The sequence below is a fragment of the Alternaria hordeiaustralica genome (assembly GCF_023758085.1).
Source record: "Alternaria hordeiaustralica strain BMP 2776 chromosome Unknown scaffold_7, whole genome shotgun sequence".
NCBI classification, from domain to species: domain Eukaryota; kingdom Fungi; phylum Ascomycota; class Dothideomycetes; order Pleosporales; family Pleosporaceae; genus Alternaria; species Alternaria hordeiaustralica.
This window is the reverse complement of record NW_026056779.1, coordinates 1,213,555-1,236,916: the sequence shown is the minus strand read 5'-3', so window position 1 is coordinate 1,236,916 and position 23,362 is coordinate 1,213,555. Positions and strand designations below refer to the sequence as shown.

Here is a 23,362-nt window from a genome sequence, read left to right as displayed (position 1 = left end):
TGGTGGAACAGAAGCTGGCGAACGTACTCTGCGGCGAAGGTCTGGTTGTGCATGAGGAGGAGGTCAACATCGGCGACTGCATCCGTTAGCGGAATCCTGGGGTGGTGTCGTACTCGATAGGTAGCATACCGTTGTTGACGACGAAGGCCTTGTGGCCGCTGGGCATCATGTGGCGGGTCTTCCTGTTGGAGCCGTATCCGATCTGTGAGGCGTTCCGTCAGCCCTGGTCCATCAAGCATTCCGTGTCCGCTCAGTGTCCTCTCGGTGACAAGATTCTTCCTCCGTCCGGGTAGTTGGTAGTCCGTACCTTGGGCATAGCAGCCTGGCCCTTGAACCGCCTGCGGACGCGGTTGTCGATACCCTTAGGCTTGCGCCATGAGGGGTCGACGCCTGTCCAGTGTCAGATGCCAATTCCTTCACTCCCAGCTCCGGTGTCTCTTACACATAAAGCGGTCCGACTGGTGGCGGTTGAAGCGCTTGCGGTCTGTAAACGGATACGTCAGTCGCGAGTTTTCGAGGTCATGGAGGCAGATTCGGCGTACGCTTCTTGACGATCGGGACATGCTTCTTAGCGGCGACCATCTGGGCTATCGTCAGTACAGTAACAGCAGTCCACCTCGGTATACGCACTTTGACTGCTGTGTGGTTAGTTGTCGATGTGGTGTCGTCAAAAGTTGGCGTTGATGGATTTTGCGAAGGCGCCGCAGCTCAGTGGACACGCTAGTGGCACCTCGCTTACGCTGGCCCTAGCCACACCAAGAGCGCAGCGACCACCACCAACCTTCCTCGCCGAACAACAACGGACGACAAACAATGGTCATGTCGGCAGCAATGCAAACATCTTTGGACCCGACTCAACGACCTGCGCGCGTCTCATAACAGCGGCATCTTGTTTCTTCGCCTGCTTTGCGCTGCTGTCGACGGTCACTTGCTCCACTGTGTAATCACCCAGCACAAACGAAACAAAATAGATGGTGCACGGTGATGTATCATGCTGAGCTAGTCTATTTACTAGAAGATGCTCAAAGTGCTGTAAATCTGGCCATGGTATGGAATGCTCCCGTGAATCTCGTAACATGCATCAAGTAAACCCGCCTTCTGATGAGCAAAACGCCGGCAGCTGCTATAGCAGCAAAGCATGTCCTCTACCATAACTCCCCGCTAGTTTCATAGACCGTCTTGACCCAGATCAATAGTAGTCTTCGTCCATCGGCTGCTCTCCCGTGTCACCCCGCTTCTCCTTCTTGACGAACTCGACAAAGTCGTCAATGACAGACGGCCATGAAGACTCCTCGTTCCAGAAGCCCATGGTCTCATCTTCCAGCGAGAGCTGCGCGAACTTGAGTGTCTCGTTCCACATGTCCTTGTTGACGCTCTTCTTCCACGACGTATTGAGGAACTCAGTCCACCAAGTAAGCCACGGAGTGTTGGGACTTGACCACTGAACAGCAGACAAGGGCGAACTGAAGAGCAACTCCCAGTACACGGTGGCCATCTCGAGTGGAACAGCCCTCTGGTCCGCAGTCTTGGCGATGGTGAATGTGTACTTGTACACCCGGGTGAAGACGTCTTTGTTGCCCGAGAGCTCGCTCTTGAGAATCCTGAGATACGACTTCTGCTTGTCGATGGTATCACAGCTGCATTTGCATTAGGTTCTAAACGACCTCGAAGACAACCTGAAAAATAGTGGCACTTACTGGCGCTCCAACCAACCCTTGACGAAGCCATCGCGGCTCATCTCGCCCATGGTAGGGGCCTGGACGATTTCAAGAGCCGCCAACGCATCCAGGCCCTCGGCATTGACGCCAGTATGATCGAAATACTGCATCGTGCCTTCTACTCCGACGATGTCTTTGTCTGGTGCACCAGCCTCTTGGTACCGATCGAACAGCTTGTTGAGATTGGTCTTCATCGCAGATGAGCCTTGGGAACCGCCGCTGTTGCTGCTGCTGTAGTAACTGCGTGACTTGTCAGTCTTTGTCAATGTATTTGATGAGTTGCCAGTTGGCCGTTGCAACGAAAAGCTCGTCGTGAGTGACTTGTAGTCCAGGCATATCGTAAAGGTACACGTGATACTGATAATTCTTCAGTGATATGGGAGGATTGAGCTGCACAAACAGTTTCGCAGTAACGAACAGATGCACTGTGTCGATAGGTGACGACGTGGCATCGCTCAGCACGGGCACTTCATCAGCCCCTGCCACCAATTTTATTCTTTCGATGATGATGCGGCAGAATTTGGTCCTGCCATCACGTCCCAGACCATGGAAGAAGGCCAGACGCGCCAACTTCCATTTTTCGAAAGCGGGAGCTGGGATCGTTTTGTGGTTGATCAACGGGAGGAGGCTGAAGAGCTTGGCGAACACACTCCGATTCGCAAGTGATAGTGAATGGATAAACGTGTTGTAGTTTACGCCTACGGTTATGGGCAAATGCTCAATGGCCTGTGCGATTGTCGGCCATATTTGGGTGATCCCGATGGACTCGAACCAAAGAGTCTCTTGTTTGCAGGAGTCCACATAGGAAGCATAGTCCATGGGAGCCATACATTTCAAGTAATGGCTCCCGAGAGCCCAGAGCGCAGCTTGTCCTGGGGTGTCTGAAGCTTGGGGACTGCGTCTTCCTGAGATGTCATGCTCGCTGTAGTCGTTGCCGTAGCCCCCAGAGCCGATGTAGTTGCCAGAACCACCGCGCAACGACACAGTCGGCTCTGAACCTAGGTGATGATCAGAGACGGAGGTGCGAAGTGAAGGCACTGTGGTAGTGTGCAAGAGCGCCAGCAGCTCCTCGAGTATAGTTTCCGGCAAGCATGTACTTGGAAGGGGAGTTGTGATACTGCGCGGATGTTGTATAATGACCGAGTCTGTTCCCAGACTGCCGTATCGGATATGACGGGCTAGCGCGAACTGACTTTCTGGTGCGTTGGTAACGTTGGTGAGACTGAGACTGCTATGTAGCACGCGGCTTAGGTGTTCCGCTTGGACTCGATGTTGCTCCGTCTGTAAACAGTCCAAACCCTCAACCAGGTGTGGTACGGCATGCGGTCGGAAAGCTCCCTGAACTGTGTAGGTCTCGATACTGGACTTGGTGGAATCGGAGGAAGCAGCGGTCTTGCCAGAAGAGAGGCGTTCGTCGTCGGCGGTGTTGATTGTGCTGACTGCGTGTACTTGGGCGGGTTGGACGTCCCTCAGATGAGAAGTTCGACTTGAAAGGCTCATAGACCGAGAGCTAGAGCATGAGCTGATGGAACTGATGCGTTCTCGTCTGTTACGCCCGGCTAGCTGCCTAGCCCTGTCCTGTGAGGAACCGAACATGACGGCTGTGGAGGTAGCGCACGACTGAGCTGACCTGGCGAGTGGATGTGGCGTGTGTTTGGACGACTGCACCGAGGGAGGCTTGTCGGGGGCTTTGTTGTGGGCGAGAAAATGCCGCAGGAGAAGGCGTGCTAATGTGCCAGCGTTTCGGAGGCGACGAAGTAAGACCATTTTGGACTGCAGGAGTAGGAGCTTTACAATGGCGTTGTGTTCTTGGAAGTCACAGCTGCATGTGCCCGCAGACCGCAGCTGCTTTGAACTCGATCTGTCACCATGACTTGCAGCTTCTTGCGCGACTTGATCCCTCGTGCTTCCTTGTCCGTGACATGATACTATCACAGCTCCCAGAAGTATCGTGTTGCCCCTTCCCAGATATGTATCCGCAAGTATGTCCGTCTTGTGTTCGGGTGCCAGTCGGGTGGTTGGTCGGTCGGTCGCTGCGTCGATTGGAATGGATGACGGGATTCGTGCGTAGATATAACAAGCATGCAACAAATATGTACTGTATATATGAACAATAAAGAAAAAGCTGTACTTACGCGTTCACGGCGTTCTGTGCATCCCAGCCATGGCTTTTGAGTGCCCTGACCGCGGTGGACTTGTCAAGTTGAGTAAAGCTGATGAACTGCTGGATTGCAGCTTTCTGCTGAGCAGTGTATACTGTAGGCATACTGTATTAGCGCCTTGTATCGAACTCCAGCTATTGACTGCGAGCTCGATGTGAGGAAGCGGCGGGGTGGAGGGGTGGAGGGCGGGCGCAAGTCGGTGCGCAGAATTTGGTGATAGGGAATGAGTGCAGTGTTGAGAGACAAAGAATCGCGCAAAGTGAATTCACAGATTGGGTGCGCGTCTTGGTCGCCGAACCGTGGTGGACAATAGACAGAGTTGGCGATAGTTGGGCGAGCTGTGACGCACCGACGAGGCAGCAATTGTAGGGCCGACCCCGCCGAGTCGACTCAACCCTTGCTCGTGCACCCAAGCCCCGGAATTAAGGCCGCGGCAAGCTAGCCTTGCATCTTTCGAGCTTGACATGCATCGCCGCCAAACCAATGACGGATAATCTTGAATGAAATGAGGAAACTGTCGACTTACCTTCGGGGGCTGTCTTTGCTCCTTTTTTGGGAGCCTTTGTCTTCTTTTCTGGACGGTCCATAGCGGCGGCGTTGTCTGTGTTTTTGCGCTTGGGCGGCATGGAGGATGCGGAGTCGTCTTCTTGGGTACCGTCGAGGGAGTCGCGTGGACGTTGAGGCGATCCAGCGTGGTGTTGAGGACTGTGACTTGGGATGCTGGGGACAGGCGAACTTTGCTCTGGTCGACAAGGAAGCTCGTGCGTCTCCTTAATACCTGTGCGCTTGCTGCTACAGCAAAGAAACCGACGGAGCAGGTCGCAAAAGACCATCACCAGTCCGCTTGCTCTCACTGGTAAATATTGCTGACGTGCGCGGGGAGCTAGTGCCTTCCTAATACAGGCGCGGGCAAAATGCTCGCAGTGAATGTGCAATGCAGAAAATCTATGGTGACCTTTGGTTAAGGTGCGGGTCCAACCAAGTTCAGGAGTGCATGCGCAAAGGAAGCGCGACGAAGTGACATGGAGCAACATCGGTTTGTCGACCTACTAGTCGCGTCGCAAAAGTGACGCGGCATCATGTGTTCGCCGTCTGCCTAGGGCAAACATGCACTTCTCAACGGTAACTATGCACCTACCATCCCAACTTCCGCGATCAGATCCGGTACCAATTGTGCGATGTGTCCAAGGAAAATGCTGATCACGCACTAGAGGATACCTAGGTAGTAGAAGACAATATAGTAGAAGCCTACATCGCCTTAAAACTTGTTCCTGTTGAGGTTCATACTAAAGTAGACCGACTGCAGCGCACCAGCTTAGTCTCTTCTTTAATTATCTCTTAGTATACAGCCAGTGTTTGCGACTGCCTCCTACATGATCATCACGAACACCACACGCTGAGCTGCACCTGATAGTAATGGTTTCATGCCCATTGCCACGGGGGAACGCCAGACACATCTCTGATGCTCAATTCCAGGGTATACCTATGACAAACATCCAACGCCTATATCTTCACAATGTCAACACGCGTCCGTTCCCAGAGCTTGTGCGCGACTGCAACTCCTTTCTCCCTTTCTGCGTCACTGACGACAGCTGGTTGTATTATGACGCGGGCATATGTCCCTGCCGCGCGCCGTTTGGCTAAAGTGCCAGGGTTGACGACCAGTACAGACTCCACGACCTGGTCAGGGTTAGTATATCGCTCTCTAGTGGGCGAGCCATCTTAGCATACCTTGACTGTGCCTTGAAGCACGCTGGGAGTTATGAGTATGTCAGGCCGTACATTCAGCATTTCGCCCAATTTGAGATAGCTCGTGTCGAGCATGGTGCCCAACGGAAGAAATGGGCTGGGTAACTGTTCCTCCTCCAGCTCTTCACCCTCTTTCCGCTCACTGTTCCGTGCCTCATTCTTCATGACCTTCTCCTCAACTGGCGCGGGCATGAATTGCTGCTTTTCTCTTCCAGTTGGCGGGAAAATGGGCAAGAAACTCCGCTGCTCAAGGACGTTTCGAGCGCACCGTTCATAGATATTCGTACTTCGTGCCTTGCCGCCTGCCAGCTCTTCCCTACGTAGCATATCCAAGATATCGATTGACGACATGCCCACTGTCATTTCATTCATGCTGACAGTCATCGGGTTGGTCACACATTGGACCATCTTTCCTGCAGCGCCCAGGCCAAGCTCTTTCTTGATGAACTTATCCTGCGGAAACGCAGCATGGTGGTGATGCGCGTCTCGTAAGCTGGGGACCAGAAGAACATTACATGTGGGCACGCGTCTGTTAAAGCTTTGGATGGCGCTCGAGACGTGGTGTCTGAACAGATCAGTCATGGTAGCCTGATCTGCGCTTACATTTGGCGGAGCATCGAAGTCTCCTGACCGGATTTGAGGATGTTCTGCGTCGAGGAATGGGCCCACTAGGATGATAGAGTCCGCGTATGCTTCAGCAGCATTGTCAAGGAAGGTGTGTAATGGGGCAAAGTCGAGATTCTGGTCGGTCGTGTAAGGTCCGGACGCAATCATGATGGTGAGAGGTCGGACATTCTCCGGATCGGAATCGGGCGTGTCGAGATATCTCGCGTTGATGGCATCCAATTCTTCGGGTCTCGTAGCAGGCGGATTCAGCAGTGGAAGTGATAGGACTTCCGACGCTACGAATGAGTCACCCGAAGCGTTGGTACCACGCAGAGCAACAATCTGGCCGGGAAAGAAGTCATACGACGATAGCCCCTCTACGTTCAGCGGTACACGTCGGCCTGAGCCATGTCTTCGCGAGCCTTCAAGGACAAGTGATGCCGTGTTGAGTTTGCCTTCGCTTGTGTCGCTTGCAATTCTTCCGACTGCAATGATCTCACTCGGTGACGGGTAATTGGGGTTGCCGAAGGCGCTTTCGTCCAGACCCGTTGTGTCCCTGAGTAGGTCACGGAACTCGTCAATCCTATCATCCAAGACTTCAGACGCTTCAGAGAGCTTCATGGCCATGGTGCGGTATGAGAACTTGGACATGTCCGTATTCGCCTTGAGTTTAATGCGAGGTTCTTTCGGTTCTTCTGACGGCGGCTCCGGGATGGCAATCTCGCTTTGCATGAATTGTTCGGTGATGTCGTTTGCGTTCGTACGGGAAGCGAAGTCAAAGACACTGAGTGGGCGTTAGAGCATGTCTGCAGTGTGCACCCAGTATACATACGGACCACCTGGGGCTTCAGCCTTCGGTGTCATGAATCCTCCGGGCGAACTCATCTCGTGAGCCTTGGTGGCCTTGCCTCCCGGTGTCTGGAAGTTGGCTTTGCGCTTTACTGTACTGCCATTGGCGCCGTTCGTTGTGCTTTGACGTGGGGTACCCGGCACGAGTCCTTCTAGTCTGCGTCCAGTCAATGACAATGTCCTAGATGTCTTTCCACAGTTTAAACATACATGTCATACATGTCCCCACCCTTTGCTCGTGGTGTTGGCTGGCCCCGCTTGACTTCGTTTCTCTGCTGGGCCTTCCCTCTGCTCTCGCGCTCCAATGCATCTTGTATCGTCTTTTTGAAGTCTCGTGCCGTCTTGACGTCCATCTTGCTCTCTTCTCCGCCCATCTTCATGTTGTATGCCTGCCATTTGAAATCCAGCTCCTCGGGCGAGATAGAATACAGCCGTGACATTGACTGCAGTTCAGCGAGGACATCGGCGGGGAATTGGTCATCCTTGGTGTCGCAGTAGCGCTCGAAGCGCTCGGTGAGTTCGGTCGTAAGGTCGTCCATGTTGTGTGTGACTGCGAGTATTCTGGGTGATGGCCGGGAGAGCACTTTGCGCGTGCGAACTCCGAAGACGCGTCGCGCGTGTCGGTGGGGCTAGCATGGAGGCGGCCTAGGGCGATCGACGTGCATGCAGGGACCGCCATGCTTCCCAAAAAGTTGCCCAAGGCTGACACCGTCGCCAACACGGCAACAAGGACTTCACCCAAGATACTTGAACAAGAACGGTAGACGAGATCAACTTGGGCAGATCATCTACACACTGAACATAATGTCTGCAATTGGCCCCTTTGCGGAGCCTGCACCCGGCTGCAAGCCCGCCGCTGCCCCTGCCTTGACCGCCGAGCAGCAAACCAAATACGACGAGCTTCTCGCCGATGTCCGCACATGGGAAACGCTGCCCACCACCTCTGCAAAGACTGCCGAGACCGCACCAATCAGCGACGATGAGCGCATGTGGCTCACTCGCGAATGCCTCCTCCGATACCTGCGTGCCACCAAGTGGAACCTTCCCCAAGCGATACAGCGCCTGCGCTCGACGCTGGTATGGCGTCGTGAGTACGGCACCGACCGCTTCACTGCCGAGTACATCTCAGAGGAGAACGAAACCGGCAAGCAGGTCTTGCTTGGCTTCGACAACGAGGGAAGGCCGTGTCTGTACCTGCTGCCGCAGAACCAGAACACCAAGGAGACACCCAAGCGGGTAGAGCACTTGGTCTACATGCTGGAGCGCACCATAGACTTGCACCCGCCTGGCCAGGAGAGTCTGGCACTATTGATCGACTTCAGGAACACGGGAGCTGGTGGCACCCCTAGCATGGCCATCGCCAAACAGGTCCTTGACATCTTGCAGAACCACTACCCCGAGCGACTTGGTAGGGCATTGCTCACACACCGTAAGGACCACTTCAATGCCCCACGTGTGCACTACTGACATCACAAATAGTCCCATGGTATGTCAATGCCTTCCTCAAGCTCATCAACCCCTTTATCGACCCCGTCACCAAGTCCAAGATCAAGTCGAACGAGCCCCTACCCAACCACGTGCCCACATCACAGCTCATGAAAGTCTCTGGCGGTGAAGTCGACTTCAAGTACGACCATTCCGTCTACTGGCCTGCGCTTGAGAAGATCTCCACGGAGCGGAGACAACAGAGGAAAGAGCGATGGGAGAAGGCTGGCAAGATCATAGGAGAGAGCGAGATCTACCTGTGGGGAGGAGACGAGCCTAGTGTTGGAAGTGCGACGGCAGAGAAGACTGCGGGCGAGGCTGCAGTGCCCGCAGCAGCCGAGAATACCACTACCGCGTCTAACGGGGGAACAGAGCTTGTTGAGGGTGTTGAAAAGCTGGACATCAAAGAGGGCGAGCCGGTCAAGGCTGCTGCCTGAACGGTTGTTAATATTCTAGACTGACATTTTCCCTATGAGCACTGTATATAATAGACCAATCGACCTCGTCCGACAAGGCAACAGATGGTTGCCCGTACCGAGAGCGTTTCCCTGCCAAGTGAAGCACATGCATCTGGGAATCTCACATTTGACTGACAAAGGGGCGGCAACAAGTGCACACAGATGAGACGGAGCGTCAAGGCGACACGTCGATGGCGTAGTGTCAGACGCACGTGCGCGCAACCTTGCACTAAAAGTGCTCGGACATACAACGCGTCTCCCATCACCGTCCCCGCCTCAACTGTACCGATCGCGCCGCGCACTTCCACTTCCACCTCGACAATCATCAACGAGCCAATCGCGCGCAAAAAACATGAGCGCGACCGAATCACCCTCGGGGACTGATCAAGTCGCATCTTCCGCCGCGCGACGCAAATCCGGACGCGTATCCAAGCGGCCAGCCAGATTCGCGCCGGGCGCAAGTCCAACCGGCAGCACAAAGCGCAAGCGCGGCGATGACAACGACAGCGGAGTCGACGCGACAGAGCCGCCGTCTGACGATGAGTCTGAGGAAAGCAGCGAAGACGAGCCAGATGAGGAAGAACTGAAAGAGCGCAGGCGCAGGAACAAGGCCAAGGCTTCTGCGCGCAAACCCGCATCCAAGAAGGCAAAGACGAACGGCGAGAGTGTCAGTCTTGCGATTCGGCCCGCCAGCAATGCGACCAAGAAACCGGCTACCAAGCGGCCGCGAAAGGCGCCTGTGCGCAAGAGCGCGCTGCCCGACGAGACTGAAGGCTTATACGGTACGTGTGCGGGTACGTCGGGAACATACACAAGCTAACATGCGGCAGCCGATGTGTTTGCCAGCGGAGACCGACTCGAGGATGTCGCTGCACGATGGGTCGCCCGCTTCAACGAGCATGAAGCAAAAGCTGTGGCTGAGATTGTCAACCTGGTGCTGCAAGCTTCAGGCTGCGATCTGCGGATAAATGAAGACGACATAGCAGATCCAGACAATGCGCCAAACCGCGTAGCCGAGATTCAAGAAGAATTCCAGCAGGTAGGCTGCGGTACTTCGCACACGACTCTTCACTTGTTAACACATCGCAGTACGAAGTCACAGAGTACCCGCTGATCGCCAAGGCCAAAGACGGCGGAGGCAATGCTTTCAGGAACGCGCTACAGGGCTTTTTCATCACTCTCATACAAACCGCTGCGCAGTCAGGCCTTCTGTATGAGAGCGCAGAGCTTATCGAGAATATCTCGGTGTGGCTGGGCGCCATGTCCTCGACCGGCAACCGTCCTTTCCGTCACACAAGCACGGTTGCTTCGTTAGCCATCACGACTGCACTAGCCCAAGTTGCCGCCGATCTCGTCGAGAACACAGCGAAGCGCGTTCGTCAAAGCGAAGCGGAAGCCAAGAAGTCTAGAGTCAACAAAGCACGTGTCTCCGCGGCGGACCACGAGATAGAAGAGTACAACCAGAAGCTAGAGTTCGTGGGAGGGCAGCTAGATGATTGGTTCGCCGCAGTCTATGTCCATCGTTATCGCGACGTGGATCCTAAGATTAGAGTCGACAGCGTGGTAGCGCTGGCAGATTGGATCATCGCATACCCCGACAAGTTCTTCGATGGCACGAAACTTCGCTACTTGGGATGGGTTCTCTCAGATCCAAATCCATCGACACGCATAGAGGTTCTCCACCAGCTCGCACGGCTCTTCAAAGATGAGAGTAAGTTGGCTGGACTGAAGACCTTCACGGAACGCTTTCGACCACGTATCGTCGAGATGGCCACGCACGACGCCGAGGTCAATGTGCGTGCTGCAGCCGTGGACTTGCTCGACATTCTTCGCGAGGCAGGCTTCCTGGAGCCTGATGACATCGATTCCGTCGGTAAACTCATCTTCGATTCCGATGCAAAGGTCCGCAAGGCTGTGGTAGGCTTCTTCGCTGAGAACGTCAACGCCGCATATGAGGCCACCGTAGAAGACATGGGAGGCGAAGAAGCTCTCAATGAAGCCTTGGCGCCAGCCGACGAAGAGGAGGAAGAATACCACAACCCCCGACTGGAATGGCTGAAATTGAAATGCCTCGTCGATCAGCTGCTCTCATACGACGAAGACGAGGTTGAGCTCCCTTCACAGATCCAACGCATGTCTCCTGGCACAGAATTGGAGCTGATTGCCAACGGAATTGAGACCCGCTGCTCGCTCGCGGCTCAAGCGCTGTACGACGTTGTTCCTGAAATCCGATCATGGGAGGTTGTAGCTGGCTATCTCCTCTACGACCATTCTCAGACTGCGCAGGACGAGAGCGAAGATCCCGAAATCATGCTTCGCCAAACATGTCGGCTCGAAGAGAAGCATGAGACTGTTCTCCTGGATATTTTGAGTGCTGCGGTCCGTATTCGGCTACAGCGCTTCGCAGACATGCAGAAGGATAAGAAGAAAACCAAGACGCAACGCGAGAGCGATAAAGAAGAGCAGTCCGACATGGCTCGACGACTCTCCTTGCTCATTCCTCAGCTTCTGAAGAAGTTTGGCGCTATACCCGAAACTGCAGCATTGTGTCTTCAGTTGGAGCGTGAGCTGAACCTCGACGTATTCGAGGAATTACGGCAGAATGCAGCTCTCATAACACTGCTTGACGACATCAACAAACAGTTCCTCACTCATCACAACGAGCGCGTCCTTGGAGAAGCTATCAAGTCTATACTTCATGCCCAAGAGAGCGAAGAGTTACGAGAAACCGTGGATCTTAAGGTGCAAGCGCTTTGGGATGACCTGATTAACACGTTCGACGCGCTTCGACGAGACAAGGATTTGTCCGTGCGAGGTAATCTTGATGAGAATGTTCTTCGTGGGCTATCAAATGTCGTACTGAAGATGTCGCAACTAGCAGTTGTCTCGAACGCTACTCTGCTTGAACAGATTGTTACTCCTGCGAAGTCGAAAGGCAAGGGGAAGAAGGCCGCCCTGAATACGCCACCTGTCGACTCAGTATTGCAGATAATCGAGCGCGGAGTACTGGTCGAAGAGGCAGACGGAGAAGTTGAGGAGGCAGACGACACTCTTGTCAGTCATGCAATCTACTTAATGTTCGGATACTTCATGTGGAAGTGCAAGGCTTGCACTATTCATGTCGAAGAAGGTACCAGCATGCCTGAAGACGAACTCATGGCCTTGGTCGAGCGAAGAGATAATTGCGTCACATCACTGATGAAAATTATGGAGGGTCGAAAAGGCACATCCGAAGTACGACTAAACGCGACAAACCTTTTCCTAGACATCCACACCATGTTTTGCAACCTTAGGGTCAAGAAGGAAAGGATGGTGAAGACGCCCAAGAAGACGCAGGGTCGCGGTTCACATGCAGCCAACGACGACTGGGAAGCTCTCTGTCGCGACATCGATGGTAACACTACGAAACTCATTCTCCAGATCCTTACGGCCTGGGAGAACTATCTGGCTAAGCTCACCCACAAGCGCTTAGAAGAGCCAGACATCGACGACGAGCCTATCGATCCGGACGACGAGCCTGAGAGTGACGAAGAAGACGCTGCGGACGAGCATGGTGTATCCGAAAAGAAAGTGCGCGCTCTTCTGGTAGACGATCAGTTTTGCCGGTTCGGCGCGCGCATTGTACATGCAATACATGCCGGGGCCCTCGACAGCGATGGTTCAGGCGCAGTGCGCAAGCGTCTCGAGCGTAACAGATTGAAGCTCACACCAAACTTTAGAGAGGTTGTGAATCATCTCGATGCCTCCAAACAGCGCAAAGTCACTAAGAAGATATCAAAGACGGCGAAGCCGAATGCCACATCGGCTAAGAGCGCAGAAGTAGTTGAGCTAGATAGCGACGAAGAAGAAGAGCAGGAGCACGAACAGGAGGTCCCTGGTGACGGGATTGAGGATGAAGAGATGGCTGATGGCGATGCCGAGCAGACTAACGGTGTGGAGCCAATTGCGAATGGCGAGGAGGATGCCGAACTTAATGGTGACGACGAGAGCATTCTCGGCGATTGAGTATGAATGTGGGTCTACGATTGTTTACTTCGTCTCTTCAAGTTCGTTCTCTACGCACATTTACGGCAAAGCACGTTCAGAGGCATGTCCTCTGATGTTTCTTACCGATTTGTTGCTGTATATCACGGCTGCAGCATGGCGCTCCGGCGTTACCATGATACCTAGGTAGGCCGTCCAGCCAATACTACAGCGGTTATGGCGCTTCCTCTGTACGTAGTTCCAAGGGACGATTTCATTTCGCTTTGACACGATGAAATAGTTTAGAACAATGATCTTCATCTTGCAAACATGTGATGGTGCGGTAGTTATCGACTGCCCGGCTGGCTGGCTGAGTCTTGACGAGCGCCGCTTCCTGCTCCAGTGGCCACTGCGAACTCGCAAGTCCTAGGGATGCATGTCAGTGCTTCCAGCCCTAGGCCACGTGAATGGCGCGCATAACCTTAGCTTCCAAGGTTAAGCGACTCCGGGAGTCTGGAACCTCACCACCTCCCGTCCACGATCACCTCTGGTCCGGTGAGTCCGCGGAATGCGATGTCGCCTCCACGAAACCCTACTGATCCGAATGCGCATTTGATATTTCTCATGAGCATCCGTGATGGGGGTAGCGCCAATACGAGCGCTCCGCCCCTGCCTCCGCACATGCAGTGCCAAGCCAGACGTCGTCGAGGAAGACCCAGCTGAGTAGCTCTGGATCAGCCACGCTTTTACTTTATCGCTTCTCTCTTCCCGTTTCGTGTCGCGCAAGTCGGGGTTTTCGCACTTCTTCTCTCGCGTCTTGTCAGATCTGCAGGCTGTGAAGCTTAACAGGCACCAGAATAGTCCATGATGCAGATCAGACACTGCAAGCCTCATTCTTGGCACGACAAGCTCGTAGCTGAAGACTTTGCCAGCGCATGCAGTCAGCAACTTCTTGACTTTGTGTTCATGTTACTTCGCGCGCCTTGCTCACGTTTCGCATCACCTCTGATGTCTTCGCGCGTACAACTGATCTTACGAATCTGAGAAGTTCCAAGATTACTCCTGCAGCTGTGGTACAGGAAACCACGACTATCTTCAAGAGATGCGGCAATTTGTCGGCAGCGGAGATCCCAGCTCAAGTCGCTAGACCCCGATTCAAGCCATCGGCGACCCAGATCTTGGTAGTCGTACATCTGGATACGAGAAGCTTCGTCTTGGCAGTTGTCAGCCGCTTCCGCACCCCAGGTTTCCCCATGTGGGTACGATGGCCCACGCAGGGCTGAGAAGGTCGAGATCAGTCTCTGGTAGTCTTGCGGCAACTAAACTAGCGAGAGGCCATATGGAAGCCTATCATATCTGTGAGAAAGAGAAAAGGATCCTTGTCCTTCTAGAAGGGGAAGTCCAAGCAGTACGCCGGCACCTTGAACTACACCGCAATAAACATCTTGTGGCAGCCCGCCCCATGTTACTACACTCTTGCCGAACGTCTTGGAAATATCGACGGCGTCCGCCATCGATGTGTTACTGGTCACAAAGGCAGCTGTGATCTGGCTGGGGCTTCAGGCAGGCTTCGAGACCAGTACTCGCTTGACTATCTCCATGATACTGAGGCTAACAAGCTCAGAGTATTCATCTTAGTGCACTAGTACTATGTCGCCCTGTCCGACTTCGAGAAGCAAGACTACCTTGCAACTTGATGCGAGAAGGTAGCCTCCACGACACATATATAACCAGCCCATCTCCCCACCTTGATTACATTCACACCAGACCTCCAACAGGATTCATCAAACTCGACAGTAAAAAATGCCTCGCGCTTCAAGGCTCGCCTCTTTCCTTGCGCTGGCCTCAACGGGTCTAGCTCAACTTCCGAACATCCAGCCGTTCACTGTTACTGGATCTCTGGACGGGTACGTCTGTCACGTTCGGATATGAATTCGATGCTAACATAGTGTAGTTGCAATGCTAAGAGCACGGAGTACAATTCCGGTGGTTCAATCTCAGTCAACAACTGGAATATCGAAGTGCCACAGAATCTCATCGTTCAGTTCCCCGTAGTGTGGGCACCATTCCGGGAACTCTGCGATGCAGGAGCCCTTGGCTTCGAGACTACCGTCGTGGGTAACATTGTGGGCGGTAAAGTTATTGCTGGACAGGTTTCAGTCGCCCAACGCTTCGGTCTCGAAGGCAGCCAAGGATATATCTCGGCAATCAACGATGACGGTACGCTTCAGATCGCCAGTGGTCCAACTGTCCGAATCAATGACCCTGATGGCCTATTTGGACCCCAGTATAACTCTCAGAAATACTGGATCGCCGACACAGCTAGTCCGTCAGTAACATCGTTCTCGGGATTTCCCATGTGTATTCCATACTCTGGAAACACCGCCAAGTGTTCAAGCTCGAATCGGCCTAACAGTCAGTCGTTCACGCCCCAAGATCCACTCAGCATGGTTCCATTCAAGGTCGGCGACTTCATTGAGTACTCTGGTCTCAAGGTTGGTGGCAATGAAATCCTCGCTTCGTCGATCGTGTGCATCAGCTTGCACATCACGACACAAGCTAGCGAGAGTGTACCCAACTACATTCGCGTTGAGGACTTTCTCATTGGCGTTCCTGACAACTCACCAAATGTGGAGTTTGCCGATATCCGCGTGATCGGTTTCCTGTCCAGCTGCTCCGGCGCTACGGTCACCATCAGTGCTATTGACGTCGACCCTTGCACGGGCAAAGAGACATATCGCCCCATCGGTACAGCAACCCCAAAGCAGGAGACTCGCTGCAAATGGGAGGCTCGCATTGCTTCGCCAGCTCAAGCTCCCTTCACCCGCGAGTACCGCATCACGACCAACACACCAGTCAAGGAGACTAAGGATGGTATCAAGGCTGGTCAGTTCATTGCAGCTGTTAGCGAATGGATCTTCCCTGAGGTCGATGTGCCTGGAACCAACCCGCCGGCCTACCCATTCAACGATATCCGGGGATTGGTTCAGGGTGACTTCCTTGATGGCAAACAGTACGGACCTCTGTCACCGTTCCCAGGTCCCAGCCCGCCATCGCCATCCAAGATCTGCAGTCCCGCAGACATCCCAGACCCTAACGCAACCCCTTCGGCTACTCCCTCAGCTACCCCTTCGCCCAACCCCAACCCCGATGAGCCAGCTACACCACAGACTGCCCCAATCGCCTCTGTCGCAAGCTTTGCGTCTGCTCTGCGCGTCGGCACCAGTGTAACACTCTTGGGTTCCAACACCGCCGAGGGTCTCAAAGACACTGATCTGAACTTCAGCTGGACGAAGACCTCGCCTTCCTCGGCCACCGTTAGCATCACCAACGCCAATAGCCCCAGCGCCACATTCCTCGCACCCAAAGTAACAACCGAGACATCCTTTACCTTCGAACTCACCGTAACCTCCAAGACCGACGCCACAAAGACCAGCAAAGCAACCGTCACTGTCAAGATCAACCCCACTTTGGCCGACACCGTCACCCTGGACACATACACCTGGGAGTCTAAGCAATCGGGCAGCATCACTGCGACATGTACCTCGAATGTGAAGAACGGAGATAACAAGGTCATGACACTGCTTCTCAACGGTACCACAAAGCGGACTATGGTAGCGGTGAACGGAAGTCCAGGTAAATGGACATACAGTGCTAGGGATACCGCGAGACCGAACAACTTGAAGTGTGTGAGCGACTTGAAGGGAGAGAGTGCGGTGAGGCAGGGTACTGCGACGACGAGAAGGAGGAGGGCTGTTGTTTGGTAGAGGGTGATTGATGTATTTAATGATTGATGAATGATAAACGAGTACTCGAGCGTTTTGTTCTCCGAGCGCCTGCGTCGCTGACTGCGAAGACTGGATCGCTATTCAGCTTTCGGCAGCAGGCTGAGGCTGATTGTTCCCCTCCTTGTCTTTCTTGCCAATCACGTCCTGCCGCCTCGGCCCCCAAAGCTGAACCCCAGAGCCTTCTCTGCATTTGGCATGCTTATAAGGCCAGCATGTTCCACTGGTAGTTTCGCAACATTGCTCTTGAACCCTCCACATCGTGTCTCAGCCTTGTTAGCTATGGAGTGCAAAAGTGAGAACATTGGAAACGCCATCCCTGATATCGCTGGTGTTGGGGTGAGTTCGTATTCGACGAACATGACGCTTGTTCTTACTCTTTTGAGATCATTCTAGCCTTTGCAATTCTAGCGGGTCTGTCTTTGGTGTTTGCAGGCATAGGCTACTGCGCAACTCTGCAAGCAAGATGGAAGCATTATGACGCCTCAAACAATCTGATGTCTGGAAATGACCGGAAAAGGAAACGAATGCAGTTCTTCCGTTTGCGGAGACTTGAACTTACGGAGAAGGTTCTTGGGTCAATTAGCGAAGTTCAGCTATTCAACGGTAATAAATTACCCGTAACTGCTGATGTAGTTGCGCAATTGATAATCTGAGCAGGAATCGCGCTCCTCATTGCTGCAATAGTTCAGAGGAACAGCCTAAGCCTATATCATCTTCATGTAGTTTACGACACTGTAAATTTTACAGCGTAAGTGAACGTCACCCCGTACTTCTCTCACACTGAATGTGGGCAGCGTGTCATTTACAGCCTCGATATTTGTCTTCTGGCTTTCTCGAAAGATACAAGCGCAGAACGGCGGCGATAGGCATCGGAACAATACCCGACGAGAACCTCCACAGATAAGGCGTTTACCCTGGATGAAGTTTCTTGTATCCAATGCGCTGTGGATCACCGTCTTTTGCATACTCTATCTGGTCTTTGCGGTCCTTTTCGGTATAGCCCTAAAGAGATGGGACGTCAATGAATTTGGCTTTTGCTACCGCGACCGGGGTATCACAAGTTCACTCCAACCACATCCCGAAGCCGACCATATATACCTTAGCATCACCTGCTTGTACATGTTCAGCTTACTATATGCAAGCCTCCTAGAGTCGCATAGAACCACGCTTTTGGCTAGCACATTATTGCCTCTCCCCATTCGAGAGGTGTACAACGCATTTATTGGCGTCATGGCTTTGTACGAGACGAAGGTCAATAGTGCGATCGGAGCTTTCTTCGCCAAGTGCATCCGCCGCTTCCCAGTCTTGATAAGAACCGAGATCACGAGGATATCTTCAAGAATGCCTTCGCCTTCAATTCTCGATCTCTACAACTTATACACAGAACTGGGATTGGTGCTTGTTCCCCTGTTTCAATTCTTGCTTCATTTGTACATGGTATGGGCGATTCGGTCTGGAAATCGCATGTATCTCCAGGGCGAATCCGAAGACACCTGGGGATTTGGCCAGGTCATAGCGCTTGTTCAAATCCTCCCAATACTGAAGGGATGTACGAAGGACTGCATAGGTAAGACTGTCATAAGGAATTTGCACATTTGCTGATACAGACAGAGTATCGGAAAGAGACAGCGAAGTGGAACCAAGAAAATGGCGAAAGCGGACGTACTAGACTTACTATAGGAATATGTGACCTTGAGAGCAGTGGATAATAATGCCGGGCCCCAAGTGGAAGTAATGCCAGAGAACTACTCTCATGTCGCGAACGGAGACAATGCCGAAATTATCTAGAGAGGAGATTAAGGGGTGGATGGAAACTTCGATAGCGTACATCTAGTCTCAACTGCGAACCGTGAAAGTGTTGCTGTCTTCAACACTTTACGCTGAGATACCCTTTCTGGCAGCGCTGTTTATAGCAATGTGGAAATTTGGTGCTCTAGAGGAGTCATAGCTGTTGGCACCGCCCCTCATAGTCATCCAGGAAATATTGACTGCAATCAACGCACCCCAGTATTTTGCCTGACCTGGCGATGTGACCCACGGGTAACGGACGGGAAGAAGACGCCTCGAAACGAACTCAACCGTGGATCGCATACAGCTTTCGACAGAATGCGACAGTATTGCCTTTTGCGGGTATCTCAGGGGCTGGCGGGACGATCCAGGGTATTATTGCGGAAGCTTGTCTGGTGTGGATGTCTAGCGTGAACAACAAGACATGTCAACACCTCACGCCGTCTATTCACCCACCCACGATATGGCGACTGCAATCAATGGATACTCTGGAATCTGCTCATTATGGTAGTATCGTGAAGTACCGTTCCATGAGAGGCAGGTCGGCGACATGACTGCGAGATGCGTCATGCCGCTGTCGTACCGTGGAATTGTTGACATCGAGGCTGCAATGGCTCGTCTCTACACCCAGGTTTCGCAGCAGTAATCAATGTTTTCTTCAAAACTTGCTCTATACGGCGTGTTCGTGCATGCGCGACTGAAAACTCTTTAAGTTGAGTCAGGCGTGAACGGGCGAAGTATATCTTTGTATCGTGGTGCCGCGGGTGGTAGAGGGCGATGGATGGCATCGGTCCTTTTAGCGACCGCGAAAAGTCCGCCGCAATCCATAGTTTTTCATCTAAACTGCCTTGTCAGGAAGTCGCCACGACAGATGGTGTGTAGTACAGAGACGGTATAGGAGTAGGTGGAGCGGCCCAGGTGTCGAAGGATGCGGATTGCCACTGTGGCGGCCGTCATGCGTGGCTCACAAGGCACCGGAACGCCAAACCGTCCTCTGTAATTTCCATGGATTTCTGCTATGATCGACGGATAATCTCAGAACCTGCTCAATTGGGAGACATGAAGTGGAATCTTTCTGGTATATGGTACATCAGCTTAGTGAGTCGGTGGCCTTACGACACCAACGCTTGTGAGGTCGGACGTGAGAAGGGCTTGTCGCGTGGAGGGTTGACCACGGATGCATTGCCGTGCGGTGAAAACGTTCCCGCACAAAAACAAACCATACATCAAGTCGAGATGTCCGTTGACACGGGCTGCCTTGACCTCTGCGTGGTGTGATTTTGAGTTTGGCGTATTCAGGTACGATGCCTTCCAGCTCTTCCGGGTGGACTGAGGACGCTGACGATAGCGTGTAGGTAACGGGGCTAGGGGGATCCGCCGCACCACGCCCTGTGGGACTGTGACGGCGAAGGGATCCAGTGTGGGCCTCGGATGTGATCGTGATAACAGTGCGATCGTGTCTGTGGCCGCGATTAAGAGTATCTTGCTGTGGGCCTATTTCGGAAATGCTTGCGGGTGCGGGATCGGCCATGTCGAGTTCGCAAGACCAGACGAAAAGCGATAACGAGCGTACTGCGTATTCGGACCGGAGTGAGGCAGGCCCGAAAATAGACAGGCAGCAGGCTTTCCAAGGTTCTCTCGTGGCAAGTGTGGCGTTTCGAGAGCATGACCCGAACTGAGCCACAGAAACGTGGTCAAGAGAAGCACAGTGCGAGCAGCGCCTGAGGGCCTCTGCGCGTCCTGAGACGACGCCTCTCCTCTCCCACACCTCCCTAATGAGCACCATGACACAATGAGTCTCTTCTCGTCCTTTATTATCGAGCCCGTTGTGCGCCATGCACGCCGCTTCTCAGGCGTTGGCGAGGCGAGCCATGACGGAGCTCGGTCTCTGGCATGTGACAATCACGACTCTGCGTCTGCGGCAGTGCCACGGCGGGAGCACGAAACGGACGCGGGCTCCGTGAGCGCACGTGAAAGAAACGGCACCGAAGCACCTCACGGCCGGCCCACAGCGCTGGGCGACGGGTTCCGACGTTACTCGTCGTTCTCGCAGCGGCCTCGCAGCGCAGTTGTTGACGAGGAGCAGAGCCATGACGATCTGCCAATAGACACCCCAGTCGACATGTCCGCGAATCCATCCCGCACCCTCGCTGATCAGTTCCGTCACCTCGAGGTCGACTCGTCACGCTCGACCACGACTGCGCCGTCGCCCTCGTCGCTCCGTCCCGCCAGCACCCCCAGCCAGCATGCCAGCGCCATGGCTGAGCTGCTCCCCGCTGACGATGGCATGGCCCATCTCCGCGAGCGCATCCACGAGATCCGCGCCCTGAGCATCTCCGACCAGGAGCGCGCCCGCATGATCCACAACCTCATGACGGAGAAGTACAACCACATGCGCCCGACGTCCCCCGCGAGCTTCATCTCACACGACCGCCCCTTTACCCCAACCTCCGGCCAGTCCCTCTTCTCCGACGTCCACGCGTCATCGCCCTACTCGTCCACCACCGACGTGACCCCCGAGATCTCGTACAATCTCCGCGAGGGCGACACGAACCCCACGTATCGGCCCCATCACGACCACGGCGCAGAGCACGGCGAAGACGACGAGGAGGACAGCGCCGAAGGGGAGCTGGTGCTCGGCTGCCAGCATTACAAGCGCAATGTCAAAGTGCAATGCTTCGAATGCCGCCGCTGGTACACGTGTCGACACTGCCACGATGCAGTCGAGGACCATAACCTGAACAGGAAGCTGACACAGAACATGCTGTGTATGGCATGCGGTACGCCTCAACCAGCAGCCGAGGTGTGCAAGAACTGTGAGACAGAAGCCGCATGCTACTATTGTGACATTTGTAAGCTCTGGGACAACAACAGCAAGAAGAAGATCTACCACTGCCCAGACTGTGGCATCTGCCGGCGAGGAGAAGGTCTGGGCAAAGACTTCTATCACTGCAAGGTACGTCCTGCTTTAGACGCACTTTGGACTAGACTGATTGTGTGCAGAGTTGCAATGTTTGCATATCAATCTCTCACGCGACCTCGCACAAGTGTCTCCCGCGTGCTACCGAGGGCGACTGTCCAATCTGCGGCGACCATCTCTTCACTTCGTCTACTGCTGTCGTGTCAATGCCTTGCGGCCACTATCTCCACAAAGGATGCTACAACCTCTACATGCAGACTGCGTACAAATGCCCAATTTGCAAAAAGAGTGCTGTGTGTATGGATCTGCAGTGGCAGAAGTTGACTCAAGCAATCGAGGGTCAGCCCATGCCAGAGCAGTTCGCAAACACACGGGCAGTTGTCCAGTGCAACGACTGTTCAGCAAAGTCTTCTGTCAAATATCACTGGCTTGGCAACCAATGCGGTACATGCGACTCTTACAACACCAATGAGCTCCGCATTCTGAACGGGCCAGAGAGTGAAGAAGCTGCCAATGCGATACTAGACGCCGACCTTGATTCGGGCTCGAGATCGCCTGTGAGCGTCAGCTCGCCCTCCTCCCAAGCACCACTTCGTTCGCCTCGGTACTATTTCCAACCAGATGAGCCTGAAGAGACATGGCTACCAGGTCAGCTGCCCTCTTTCCCTTTCCAGATGCCGCAGTTTCCTGGCAGACCGCGCATGCCGCAGATGCCTCAGATGCCACAATTTCCATCTCTACCGCAGTTCCCACCGCTGCCAAACTTCCCACAGATACCGCAATTTCCACAAATGCCTCAGATGCCTCAAATGCCTGATGCTGCACAGCAAATGCTTGAACGCGTGCGCCAATCCTTCGATGCTTATCTCAACCCGACGGGAGATATTCGAGCTGAAGATGTGCCCTTCATCGATCTCAGCAACGACGACCGCGCCGAACGTCCCGCGACAGACGGTACCACGGTTAAGGAACCGTCACTCCCGCAGTACGTTCTGGAGCGGTTCACGCAGTCGCTCGTGCGCTTCAGGAACGATTTGAATCCGGCTTTGTTCGAGGAAATCCCGACATTGGACCTCTCACAAGATCGTGATCCCGAAGGGTTGCAGTTCTGGGGTGAAGATGGTGGGCGGCTGAATCGCTTCGTTGCCGGCGATGAAGACGATGAGGACGACGAAGAAGAGGAGAGTAGCAGCGATGAAAGCGAACATCATGAAGACGAAGACGAGGATGAGGATGATCTTGATGTTACCAAAAAGCGTGGTAAGGAATTCGACCTGCCAGGTCATGTGTAAGGAGTTTGCGGAGCGGGCGTTCTGGGAAGGTAAAAGGATGTTCTACGAATATTGCTTTGGTGAGGGCCTGGATAACAACCTAAAAATTCACGAAAAGCCATTTTATAAAGCAACAGATACCCAAATAGAAACACTTTGTTATTGAGCCAAACGCATCATGGTGTTCCAGTTGCTCCAGGGCTTGCACAAGCCTCGACTCACGTGCGCCATGGTCCGTGCGCGACGCGCTAAGTAAGCGGGCACACTGGTGGCATCCGATTTTCGAATATCGTGACTTTTCGACCTCCAAGCCTCAAACTCGCATCCTCATCGTCGACTAACCCCCGCAGCGAGAACCTCTGTCAGTATGTATTGCGCTCCCAGTCTGTGTTCAAATCAGCCGATTTGCGCAATAGTCGCGAATCGCAATCCCAGCTGATTGCAGTAATGAGCATTTGCTAACACATTCTCCCTCCAGAAATGGCCCCAACCACCAAGTCCGCCGGCAAGAAGTCTGCCGGAAAGACCGGCCGCAGCGCCATCGCCGATGTCGTCGCCCGCGAATACACCATCCACCTCCACAAGCGCGTATGTTGATTCAGTTT

The 23,362-nt window shown here is 53.7% G+C and overlaps 7 protein-coding genes across 7 annotated transcripts; 4 read left to right on the top strand and 3 right to left on the bottom strand.

Annotated features, from left to right (window-relative positions):
- Nucleotides 1-1,189: 1,189 nt before the first annotated feature.
- Nucleotides 1,190-1,728, bottom strand: J4E84_004830 (uncharacterized protein; the record flags this gene model as incomplete). The annotated part of the gene is made up of 2 exons (XM_049387431.1): nucleotides 1,190-1,637; nucleotides 1,721-1,728. 2 exons carry the CDS (start codon nucleotides 1,726-1,728, stop codon nucleotides 1,190-1,192), a joined length of 456 nt encoding a protein of 151 aa, XP_049245204.1.
- Nucleotides 1,729-1,970: 242 nt separating this feature from the next.
- J4E84_004829 (uncharacterized protein) lies at nucleotides 1,971-3,314 on the bottom strand (the record flags this gene model as incomplete). The annotated part of the gene is made up of 2 exons (XM_049387430.1): nucleotides 1,971-3,157; nucleotides 3,308-3,314. 2 exons carry the CDS (start codon nucleotides 3,312-3,314, stop codon nucleotides 1,971-1,973), a joined length of 1,194 nt encoding a protein of 397 aa, XP_049245203.1.
- A 2,069-nt stretch (nucleotides 3,315-5,383) lies between these two features.
- J4E84_004828 (uncharacterized protein) lies at nucleotides 5,384-7,623 on the bottom strand (the record flags this gene model as incomplete). Its single annotated transcript, XM_049387429.1, has 4 exons — nucleotides 5,384-5,560; nucleotides 5,612-7,019; nucleotides 7,068-7,241; nucleotides 7,295-7,623. 4 exons carry the CDS (start codon nucleotides 7,621-7,623, stop codon nucleotides 5,384-5,386), a joined length of 2,088 nt encoding a protein of 695 aa, XP_049245202.1.
- Nucleotides 7,624-7,888: 265 nt separating this feature from the next.
- Nucleotides 7,889-9,006, top strand: J4E84_004827 (uncharacterized protein; the record flags this gene model as incomplete). The annotated part of the gene is made up of 2 exons (XM_049387428.1): nucleotides 7,889-8,513; nucleotides 8,564-9,006. The coding sequence occupies 2 exons, from the start codon at nucleotides 7,889-7,891 to the stop codon at nucleotides 9,004-9,006; spliced, it is 1,068 nt and encodes a 355-aa protein (XP_049245201.1).
- Nucleotides 9,007-9,379: 373 nt separating this feature from the next.
- Nucleotides 9,380-13,032, top strand: J4E84_004826 (uncharacterized protein; the record flags this gene model as incomplete). The annotated part of the gene is made up of 3 exons (XM_049387427.1): nucleotides 9,380-9,809; nucleotides 9,858-10,066; nucleotides 10,117-13,032. 3 exons carry the CDS (start codon nucleotides 9,380-9,382, stop codon nucleotides 13,030-13,032), a joined length of 3,555 nt encoding a protein of 1,184 aa, XP_049245200.1.
- Nucleotides 13,033-14,793: 1,761 nt separating this feature from the next.
- Nucleotides 14,794-16,757, top strand: J4E84_004825 (uncharacterized protein; the record flags this gene model as incomplete). Its single annotated transcript, XM_049387426.1, has 2 exons — nucleotides 14,794-14,897; nucleotides 14,945-16,757. 2 exons carry the CDS (start codon nucleotides 14,794-14,796, stop codon nucleotides 16,755-16,757), a joined length of 1,917 nt encoding a protein of 638 aa, XP_049245199.1.
- Nucleotides 16,758-20,358: 3,601 nt separating this feature from the next.
- On the top strand, nucleotides 20,359-22,778 carry J4E84_004824 (uncharacterized protein; the record flags this gene model as incomplete). The annotated part of the gene is made up of 2 exons (XM_049387425.1): nucleotides 20,359-21,522; nucleotides 21,615-22,778. 2 exons carry the CDS (start codon nucleotides 20,359-20,361, stop codon nucleotides 22,776-22,778), a joined length of 2,328 nt encoding a protein of 775 aa, XP_049245198.1.
- Nucleotides 22,779-23,362: the final 584 nt, after the last annotated feature.